Here is a 12,051-nt window from a genome sequence, read left to right on the forward strand (position 1 = left end):
TTCTCTGTCAAGCCGTGAATAGAAAATTGCTGTAAAAACCCTAGTGTTCTAGATCAAGGCCCTTCTACTGCAGCGGAGTTCTCTTCACGGAAAGCAGCTCCTGGCATGCTACTTGGCTCTAGAAAGACCAAAGGACATCAGCGGACCACATGACTGGAGTTCTCCCTCACAAACTTGATAACACAAGTCATATTGTCTGGTAGGCAGAGCAACCATTCGCTCAACAATTGGACTAGTCTGTTATGAGGAGGGAGGGTTGTTGCTACATAACAAGGAAGCAAGACATATTTTAAAACTTGGGGGGTCCACTGCAGCATTTTTTTTTTATTCACCCATATGCTGGATTAACTTCAAATGGTGGATTACAGCCACCACAGCCTGTTAAGGGCATAGCAATTAAGACCGGAGGTCAAGCCACCCAGCCTCAGAGAACGGATCATCAAGAATGAGGGATGTTTGGAATGAGTGGTAGGACAGCATGATGAATCAGCTACGGCTTTGGCAACTGCAACAGCAAGAGCCTGTTCTACTAATCCGTGCCTTTCCACTTTGCCCTCAGAATTTATGACCAGTCATGATCTGTAAGCAGCCATGGCAGGATGGAAGGAGTTCGTCTGGATCCGCGTGGTGCAGCTGATGGGCCATAGCAGGTGCTGCCAGTGTTCCACCGAAATCCAGCCTGGCCTCGCTCACTGTTTCAGCGTTTGCCTCCTCAGTCCTGAAACTGTGATTCTCTTTGGAGAAATGCCCTTGGGTTCTTAGACAGTTTTATGAGCATGTGACAAGAGCCAAAGTGCCTGGAAGTTACCCCCTCTCGAGGAGATCTTGAGCTAGTGAATGGATGGCTGGTATGGGAAGATGAAAGTTCCATTTTCATGCTCAAGTGGGAATAACTTTCAGTTCATTTCACACTGCAGGGTTCCCTTGCAGGATCAGGAGAGCTTTTCTTGACTTCCTCCCCTTCCCCGTCCTGCTTCTCCCATTCCTTTGATGGCTTCTCCTAAGCTTCTAGGGCTTCTCCATAGTAAAATATCGAAAAAAAAAATCTCATTTTAGGATCTATTTCTGGGCAATCTGGCCTAAGACAGATTCCTATTACACAATGACATGGAAGATTTAAGTAGGATATTTGAGTCTGGAACTCACAGCAGAAATCTGGGTAAGAAATATCTACGTCAGAGTTGTTGGCGTATTGATTCTATATAATCATGAGGCTAGACTAGATCACCTAAGGAGTGAGTGTATATAAAGGAAAAGCCTCAAGAATAAGGTTTCAGTTTTTCTTAATCTTCCACCACTACTTTTACCAATTCAGCTAAATTTACACTGGTTTACTTAGGTTTGGTCTCAGGACAGATCCTGACTCAAGCTCTATGACAGTCCTCAAATTAGTCTCCCTCATTTCTAGTTGTTTCCTAATTATACATCACATTTTATCTATCAAACTTACCCTCTAAAGGTATGTAGTCTGAGGGCATGACTGATTTATAGGTCCCTGCATAAGCAAACCAAGATGGATCTCTCAGTAAGTCAGAACATTAAACACCTGTTCAGAGATGCAAACGCTTGGCTCAGGTTCAGCTGAAAGAATTCCCAATACATTTTCCATTTAGGGAACACTTTCACCTTGACCTTGCTGGAAAATATGTTGGAATATTGGAAAGACAAATCTGGCAAAATATGGAGAGATAAAGATGTACACAAGTAAAATCAAAGTGTGTATTTGATCAAAAGAAAAGATCTATTTAAAATGCTATGACTTATACAATGGCTTGTACACAGTATATCTATAAAAAATATTTGTTGAATCAATTGTATTGACTCTGCCATGCATCTTCATTTACTGCAGAATAAACTAGGGTACATGAACAAGAGAAGAGGAAGCTTTGGGAATATTATTTTATACACTATATACCATCTTTACCTAACATTCTCTATGATATTTCTAGGTAAAGACCAATAGAACAATTTTGATGAACTTCCTCAAGGAAATGAAGTCTAGGGAATATAACAGGAAGTGATGGAAACTAACAGAAATATTGTTAAGGTGGTGGCTTTTGAGTTTCTTTTCATAAGTAGATTAGATTTTGTGAGCTGCTTCCCACATAGACCAAAAAGCCTGAAAGTGTTTTATTTAAAAGAAAATTCTAGATGTTGACTTGAATTGAAAGTACAAGGCTTTCTTTCCTTTTGACAGTTTGCTTTTGAAAGATTTTTCTTGTGAAATACATAATATGCTGTTGCTAGTTGAATATAATGATTTCTCACCCTAGGAGAAATAAAAGAAAGGCCAAATTTTGCTAATTTTACATCTTGAGGACCTATTTGGGAGCCATATGTGTGTTAAAAAGCAGCAACCAGCGTTAATATCAAAAGCAGCTTTTCAAAAAACAAACAAAAAAAAGTAAGTGTGGATAAATGAATGCGGCTGTGTTCACCCTGAAGATATTTTGACAGTCGTGATCACATACACTGTTTTAAACTTACATAGCTTCTCTGTAGCTTTTGGATCAACTCTAACATATCTAACGCACACAAATCCTTTTAGAATAAGAAGAAAAAAGAGTCACAGGTCTGTCTCATATGTCCTAAAACAAACTAGAAATATAAACTAAGAAAAAATTCTGGAGTGGCCAGAAAACTCGAAGTATAACACTCAAAGCATAATTACAATTAAATAATATAGGATGAAAAGATTCAGAGATAAAGAAGAACATTTTTAATGTTCATTAACAATTCAACATTTGTTATTTATCCCATGCTTGGATGTTTCCTATTCACAACTGCGAGATCATGTTTATACAATCCTGAATAGCAAAAATCGTAATGTTCAGTTTCATGCATATTTACTAAAAAAAGCCTCAAGGATCTTGATAGGTTCCAAATCCTTCCTTATGTTATTGATTCAGCTGACACTTGTATGTTGTGACTAAAGAGAGTGTGTCCTCTTATTCAAAGTTCCATCTCAAAGGCCCCTAAAATGATTTATATATCTTTCTCCTCATAATCCATATTTTCCAGCTTCCATGTCTTGTACTTACATCCCTTTAAACAAACTTTTTGTTAGTTGATTAAGTCACACCCATTCTTTGAGGCCCTATTTATATAACATCCTTCTAAGAAACCATCTCTGATGCATCCTGTCCTCACCAAGGGGAAGTGATCATTCTCTCAATTCTGTAGCCTTCTGTCTACACTTTCTTGGCTAATGCAGAAAGGAATGGTTCCCATGACCACGCCTAGTTTCAGTGATTTTCTAGGAAGCTCACAGGACTGAGCTTCTGGTCATAATCATGGCTGTGATTTATTACAGTGAAAGGATACAAAGCAAAATCAGGAAAAGGAAAAGGCACATGGAATGAAGATCAGAGGAAATCAGGAGCAAACTTCTAAATTTACTCCCAGTGAAGTCATACAGGATGCACTTAAATCCTGCAGCACTAAGTTGTGATCACAGATGTGAAGTGCTATCTACCGGGGGAATTCATTAGAAACTCAATGCCCAAAGTCTTCACTGGCGGCTAACCAGTGGGTAACCCATTGCCTAGCATGTACCCAAATTCCAGACTTCCATAAGGAAGGCAAGTATTTTGGATAAACCATATTTTTTTTCATAGTTCAGGCACAGTGAACCATTCTTATAATTTAAGGTGGTATGCCATGCCTGAAATCCAAGTTCCCAGATGCCAGCCAAGGGCCCACCTTGCCAGCAGGCCTTTTTAAGAGAAGAGTCTCAGGCCTGCTCTGTTATCTTTTTTTGCACAGGGAGTGATCAGTTTTACTTAATTAATTTATATATATGGGGTCTCAACTCCTTCACTGTAAGCTCACTGAGTATATAGAAGTCCTCATTTGCAGTATAGAATATAATTACTGATGGGAAACATTCCACAAACATTGAGGATTAGAAAGTTCTGCTGGTTCAATAGAGAACTGCAAGACATGGGCAGGAAAGCAGACTCAGTCATGTGGAGAGAAGTTCTGCTATCCCACAGGGGATGGAATCCTCTGTGGTACCTGGGATTTTCCCATATCAAAGAACTGGAGATGACACAAACTTGATAAAAACTAAGAAAGATGCCCATTTTGGGTAATACTGCTACTGACCTAAGATAATTTATTATTGTTAAATATATATTTCTTCTTATTCCACTCAGAACACAATCCGTATATTGTAACTCACATCTCAAATTCACTTGCTTACAAAAAGATTTATGGAGCACTTACTTGGTGCTGTCATTGAGATATAAATAATTAAGAGTTCTATAATAAGTATCGCTAATATTTGCGCAGTGCCCGGCACTGTTCTAAACACCACTCCAAGAGCTAGATGCTATTACATCTTCTCCTTTTACAGATAAAATTATTAAGGAAGTTAAATAACCCACCTAAGCAGTTTCTTTGGAATCCATGCTCTTAATTACTCTGTTAAACTGATTATCACATCCTTGAAAAGCTCATAGTCTCTCTCTCTCTCTCTCTCTTTTTTTTTTTGACATAAAAATTAGTTTGACAAAATCAGACAAAAAGTATCCTGGTTCTGGTTTAACTTTTTTTTCTCCACCACTTTAAAAGTTAAAGGACTCAAATATTGCTAGATTTTGCCATTTCACACTTGGTAGGTTACATGGTCCTAATGAAAAGTTTATCCCTTAATAATTCATGAAAAAGTAGTGAGGACTCAACAATGTATTTAGCATTTGTGACTGTCATTCTGAGAATGATAAAAGGAAAGTCATATTGGCTTAAAAAAATAAACATGCACACAGCAATCTTTTTATCTCTACGGGTGTCTGATAGTTGAGTTTTTGCGATTGTACAATTAGACTATTTAAGAAGAGAGCTTTTCATTTCCCCCTGAATATCATGCGTTTTTGTCATTAATTGTCTCCCACACAGGGTTGCAATTAATACATATCAGAACCTGGAAGAACTCACAGAAGGGAAACCACACTCCTTGACTTTTTTATCTCTCAAAGAAGTTCAAAGGTTAAAAGTTATAAACAATCTGCATTATGTCAAACTCAAGCAACAGCTTAGAAATGCAATATAATTGTACCCCTGGATCATGAAACAGTATTTGGTGCAACAAAGGAGTTGTCGGTATGTTTACAAGTGTCTGGGTTGACATTAACATTCAAGTTCAGAAAGATGACAATGTTCTGCAGTGGCAGACGAGGCTCTTCATGATGTGACTAAGACGACAGACATTTGAAAGGTATTGTTTTAATTTACCACCACTTATGGAAACCTCCAAGTGACTGATACCATCACCCTCGTGTCACAGAGGAGGCAACTCTATCCCCGGCAGGTTAAGTGACTGTCTCACGGTCACATAAGAAGGGGCAGCACGGCAGCTGACTCTCAGATCCTTTGCCCAGAATGACTACTAGACCACATTGCCTCTCAAATTTCTATGAAGTCGCTCAGATTTGAACGTAATTATAAATGTTCAGTCCCACGTGCTGAGCTGGGATTCTCTCTGGGTCTCTTGTATATCTCTACGTCTTGTAAGCAGAATCGTTGCCTACTTTAGTTCTGGACTATCTTTTTAAGGATGCTTGTATAAGGCACAGCATCGTCACGTAGAGATATTGTCTCACAGAGCAATGCACAGGCATACTTCCTGTCTATTGAAAATCGGAGCGTTTCCCAAGTGTGGGGTTGCACTCCTGTAACCAATCCAGTGTGCTTGCAGGAGTCACCCGACCGTCTTAGCATTGTCTCCTAAGAACTGGCCTCAGGAAACCAGCTAAAGAAAATGCTGATACTCTGGCTACTGCTCTTTTTCAATGAGTAATAAAGTTCTTTGTTTCTGAAAACAAAATAAAACACTTTCCTAAACTGAAAGTGGATCTGTGTTCTCTAGTGCCTGTAGTTGACAACTATTTGGGGGGCTCTCTTGAAGTAAAATAATATAAAATTACAAAATATACAAAAGTAAGCTCAAGGCTGCAGAGGGTGCTGGCAATTGAGTGGCCTTGTAGAATGGGTTCTATTCATGGGAAATCCATCTTTGTCTAAATCACATTTTTGGAAGTCATAATTTTCTGATTTGATAAATGGCTCTAAATGACTTCTCACTCCCCAAACACAAAGTCTGTACATTGCATTGTGTCTCATTTCAGAGAATAGCCCTGATGTCTGTTTTCTAGGCACAATAAAAATCTAGAGTATCTCTGCCTTGCCATAATCTTTTTGACACTCTGGTGTTTTGCTTAGATTTATAGACAATCTAGGGTAGGGAGTACTTTGTTTTTTTCATCCATTGACTTTATAAAACAAATATGACTAAACTAATGTCTTAAGTTATTTCTAAAACTTGTCCTAGTTAATACGAACGTAGTTGAGCCTAAATCGTGGAAAAACTGAGTTCATGGAAATTGAGCCATGAATGTTGATACAGTTTCAAGTCGGGTATGCGACAGCTCCATGATGCTTGAAATAAGAGGAAAAAGCCCCATATTTTGCATGACATTCTGAAAGTCACCAATTATCTTTTGCATATAGCACTGAAAAGGAACAATGGCAACTCATTTTGTTGTGTGAAATCGTGTCCTCTTACCATGGCAAAAGCTCAAAATAGTTAAAACCATTAACAAGTCATATTTGTGTACTGCTCACAGATAACAATTATAGGTTAAACATTATAAAACATTTACTTGAACTCATAAAATATGAAAATCAATAAACAATTAAGTAAATATAGTTTACCTACTTTTGAAATATTACTTGATCGACTTGCCGATCGCCCCGGGGATTTGTCATTCTGAAAAATAAAATTAGAGACATTGATTAAGAATATAGCAATAGTCTTTACTGTGGAGAAAAGACAGCACAGCATGGGTCGACGTCTAAATGTTAGCATATTGTTCTGACTGATAGATACACAAATTGCTTACACATAGTGGCTTTTGTCTTACCAAATTTTATTTCTCTAGCATATATCATTGTCCTTGTGAAAATGTTTCTATTAGCATCAGTATATATATATATATATATATATATATATATATATATATATATATATATATACTATATATGTATCAGTCTAGAAGTATTTATTACCAGGAAGTGTTTATTCCTCTAGAAAAATAAATGTGGTTCCTTTGAAATAAATTAGAAAATGAATATATAGTCCATTATTTCCTCTTTCCCTTTTGCCACCAGGAAGTTCTGAGTAAATTCTGTTTCTAGTGTCAGTAACTATCACATACCAAGTACATGGTGCAGACATCTAACTCCTGCTCTTTTTTTAAAAATTTTCCAGCTTGAGATAATTGACATACAGCATTGTGCAAATTTTTTATTTTATTTTAATTATTTCTTATTATGTTCAATTATCCCACTCTTTTAAAATACATATTATTCATTTCTTCTGTTAATTTGCTTTTAAAATACAAACATTTAGAAGATACTTTTACATCTAAAACACTCAATTGTTTGAATTAAAAACCTTTAAAATCATTTTAAAATTTAAAACTTCAAAATAAGTTAAAAAATTATAGCTTTATGAGAAACAAACTGAGGGCCTCAGAGGGGAGGGGGGTGGGGGATTGGGATAGACCGGTGATGGGTAGTAAGGAGGGCACGTATTGCATGGTGCACTGGGTGTTATACGCAACTAATGAAGCATCGAACTTTACATCGGAATCCGGGGATGTACTGTATGGTGAGTAACACAATATAATAAAAAATCATTAAAAAAAATTATAGCTTTAGTTCTTGTCTCTTAAAGAATTTCCAATTTAGTAGAAAAGAAGCATGAAAAGAGCTTTTGAATAGATACATTTTTTTAAAAAACCTTACAATTTTAAGATAGAGAGAGACCTTAAAGAATGGAGCCTCCTCTTTTGAAGCCCAGAGGCCTTTTTTTCCCAGCAACAGCAGTGCTCATGCCCAAGCCTGGGCCAGCCCGAGGCCTTCTCTCTTGTCCAGTCGGGTTGTTCTTTCTGCCCTGCCAATTATCTACTAGTGGAAAATTGACTGACAAATCGAAATGTATGGGTATCATGCATTTTACATGTACCAAGAGATCACAGTACACCTTTCCTTCTGTAGAGAAAATGTTGTAAGAAGCTGTTCTAGAAACCAAAAATTTGTGAGAAATCTGAATTAACACTTTAGAATTCTTTTTAAAAATTTCCCGAGCATCTGGACTCGGCACCAACATGGACCTGCCTAGACAACCATGGTGCATCTTGACAGAGGTCATCTTTGAGGACTAATCTGTCCCAACAACCTGCAGGGCTGAAATTGCCCCACGATGACTGCTCCAGACCGTTTCTGAAACCCAGTGATGACAGGAGACGGCAAATGTTATTGTGGAGAAACAGGAGCTGCATTTACTGCAAACTGTCACTGTGTCATGCACAGGCTTGCAGCTATTCCATCGAAATAGTATTTTTTTCCTTTACATGCGACATCCATCTCATACAACCACGGATGTCCCTGTGGAGCGTGTTATTACAGACCAAGATGAGTCACAACGATACGATTAGTTACACCTCCTAACAGGCCCGTGATCCGGCTGGAGATTAATGTCTATGCCGCCAGCAGACATTTTTCCTTGATTAGCTTCCTCTGGTGATGGAGAGAGGTACTTTCCTCCTGACATCTCAACTTCTCTTCTAGAGACTAGAAAACAAAACCAATCCATCTTCCCTTCTGAGTGAAATTCGGGATTTTGACACACTATTTCATGAAGAGAGGTAAATAAGTCACATAATATAATAGACTGGGGGGGGGAATTTTGTGGCAGTGGTTGTTTTGTTATGTTTTCTATATTTACATCGTATTTGAAAACACAGTTAAGGAACTAGAATTGAAAGGTGTTTCGTAAGAACCCACGAGTACTATAGAAATTTAACATGGCATCCGATTTAATTTTTCAAACCAAATAGGGCTTTGTGGTGTTTTGAGATAAACACAAGGAGGATCGGGTTCCCCCCACAACTGTGATTGAGTTCGGCATGAAGTTATAGTAAGGAAATGATTCCCATACTCCTCAGCGGCAACGCCTTGGCTAATGGGGCGGAAGCAGTGGCTTGCTTATTTAATACTTCAAGAGATCTTTCGACCTGAAATCCTTTGGTTCTATTTTCTCCTACTAAAAGACTAGGCATTGCAAGAAATAAAGGCGCTTAGGCGAAGGTTATCTGTTTTGCCCTGGCGAAGTTCCCTATTGTTTCTAGCCCAGTTAACGGGGACAGAGGGTGCACACCGCCGCCGTGTGGGCAGCGCCGCCGGGGGCGACGGACCTGCGGCTTGCCGGGTGGTAATGCATGGCTCCGGCAGGAGCATATTGTTCGGCCAGCCAGGGAGTTCCTCACGGTAACATGGGGGAGATAGTATCTTGGGGATGGTTGTAAGAATCAAATGAGCTGTATATGAACACTGTTTATAGTTTGCAAGGCTGTACTATTTCCATTACCACTCACAGGAAACACCCAAGGAAGCTCCCTCAAAAATCACGATGATCATCACAGGTTACTACACTCGTAATTTAAACGTGAACATGCTAGCTTCTCTGTCCTGCAATTCTGCCTCTATTGCGGATTAGATTCTGGCATGTAAAATTTGAGAATGAAAAATCAAACTCTTCTCCCCCCAAGGGGATTAAGGAAGTTTGGTCTGCCCTGCTTTCGAAGCAAAGCGCCGGAAGCACTTTCGTTCTTGGAAAACTTCCAAAGCAATCTAATTTGCTACTAATTAATAGGGTGGCTTGTCCCATTACTATTGCGATGACATATTCTTTTTTGTAGATTAGTCAAATGTGGTTGTTATACCTTGTTATGGTCAGCTTAAATTCTTTACCTTACATTAAATAGAAGCTGTCTTAGACTCTAACATAAGTTACTGGTACCCAAACCGTAGTAACCCTTTAGGTCACTAACAGTTGGAACCAACAAGTGTCAGACAGGTCTGCATGAAAAGTATGGGATCATCAAGCAGTAATGTTGAGAGGCTATCTCAGCAGATTGATTTTAGCAGATCATTCGCAGTATGCAGAGGGACAGACCTCTAATTTTATAAGTGCTTTTTAACATTTTCAAGAAGTTCCTAATTTTTGTTTGGTATAAATATATCTGATACTGCTGGTTTTGTTTTGAGATTATTAAGCATATAATATACTTGTTTTTAGAATTTGATCTCACAGAACATGGTTAGATTTTTATTATCGGAAAGGAAAATGATTACCAGATGAGAAAATCATTACTAAATTGTTTTAACATATTTTTTTTTAAAGATTTTATTTATTTATTTGACAGAGATAGAGACAGCCAGCGAGAGAGGGAACACAAGCAGGGGGAGTGGGAGAGGAAGAAACAGGCTCATAGCGGAGGAGCCTGATGTGGGGCTCGATCCCCTAACGCCGGGATCACGCCCTGAGCCGAAGGCAGACGCTTTAACTGCTGTGCCACCCAGGCGCCCCTGTTTTAACATATTTTTAATATTATAATATAAGGAAAATGACATAATTCCTTTAAAAGGCAATACTTTGTGTTTAAGAATATACAATATGGCTGGACATGTATGTATCCACACATGAATACTCTGTATATTATACCATTGATCAGAAGAGGGCAGTAAGGAAACTTGAAGGAGGTTTTTTTATGGAACTGAAGGAAAATAACTAACTATTCCTGAGTGAAGAAACCAGAATAAGATCCTCACATTTCACTGATATAATGCTATTCTCTAGTTGTTTTCCTTGGTCCCCTCACCTCCACCCCCTATCCCTGTCCAGGCTAAAAGTCAAGAATATTTGAAAGAAGAAAAAGAAATGAGGCAATTTTGAAGGTCATCTGAAGAATTCTAAGTGGAAAATGGAACTATTTTTGCTAAGGTAATTAAAACGTGTAATAGAAGAAAAGTCTTTGAAAGCAATGTGGCTTATAAACAAAACGCAGAGAAGTTGAATATAGCAATAAAGACTTGATTAATAGATATGTATAAAAAAAACTCATGTCCACTAAATGAAAAATGATGTTTTTAATGTCTATGAAACATTTAAAATTGATTCACCCTCAAATAATACCTTAACAAAAAACTTCAATAGAGATTTTATAGGTCACTTCTTTTGATATTGAGACAATAAAATTAGAAATAAAAACTTGAAATGTGACTAATAAATCTTAATCACCACTAATTAACACATTTTTAGATAATGTTTGGTTCAATGAAATGAGAACGCTCTGAAAATTTATAGCCCAGAATCTCTTGAAAATGTTATATTAAGACCTATAGGGAACACAGCAAAAGCTATATCCAGAAAAAAAATTTATAACTGTAAATGCTTTCATTATTAAAGAAAACAGCAATGAAACCCAATAAGAGAATGTAGTAAAAAGAAAATAATAAAATATAAGAGCTAAAACTCATTAAAGAGATATAAATAAGAAGAATAAAGAAATCTTTTCTTACAGCAGGTCCTTGAAGATAATTACAAAATGAATGAATTTCTAGTAAGACTTATTAAGGAAAAGATAAAGCAGAAATGATAAGATGAGAAAGGATAAATAACCAAAGACAGAAAAAATTAGAAAAATCGTAACAGAATGCTACATATAATACTATTGCAACAACTCTGAAAACCTAGAAAAAAATTAATCATATTCTAGCAAAGTAAAAGTTGTCAGAATTTATTCAAGAAGAGGAAAATTTGAATAGATACAATAATTAACAAAGAAGAGATTACATAAATAAATAGAAGTCTATATGCCCTAAAAAGAATAAGGGCATGACGATTTCACAAGTGAGTTTTACCTTACTTTTAAAGAACACATAATTCAATTTTCTTATTATTCTTGACCATAGAAACATAAAATTCCCTAATTCATGTTATTAATCTTGCAGAAATGAAACTTCAACTGTGTTAAGACAGTACCCAAAAAGAAAGAAAGAGGGAAAGTAAAATTATGCTTTAGTCTTATTTGGGACCACAGATGCAAAAATTCTTTAAAAATATTAGCATATCTATGTAGCATGTAATTTTGACACATCAGCAGTGTATCTAAAAAATGCACAGGGAATAGAATAAATAGGATT

General features: G+C 37.1%; 1 protein-coding gene across 2 annotated transcripts in view; it reads right to left on the minus strand.

Moving 5' to 3' along the window:
* MARCHF1 (membrane associated ring-CH-type finger 1) overlaps positions 1 to 12,051 on the minus strand; it is a 455,826-nt gene that overhangs the window by 145,571 nt on the left and 298,204 nt on the right. For both annotated transcript variants that reach the window (XM_045798702.2, XM_045798701.2), the window contains exon 3: positions 6,719 to 6,769. In XM_045798702.2, the coding sequence (XP_045654658.2) occupies positions 6,719 to 6,769 (51 nt within the window). The remainder of the gene's footprint in view (positions 1 to 6,718; positions 6,770 to 12,051) is intronic.

Source organism: Ursus americanus, chromosome 13 (assembly GCF_024610735.1).
Source record: "Ursus americanus isolate L20-20 chromosome 13, mUrsAme1.1.p, whole genome shotgun sequence".
Classification (NCBI taxonomy): Eukaryota; Metazoa; Chordata; class Mammalia; order Carnivora; family Ursidae; genus Ursus; species Ursus americanus.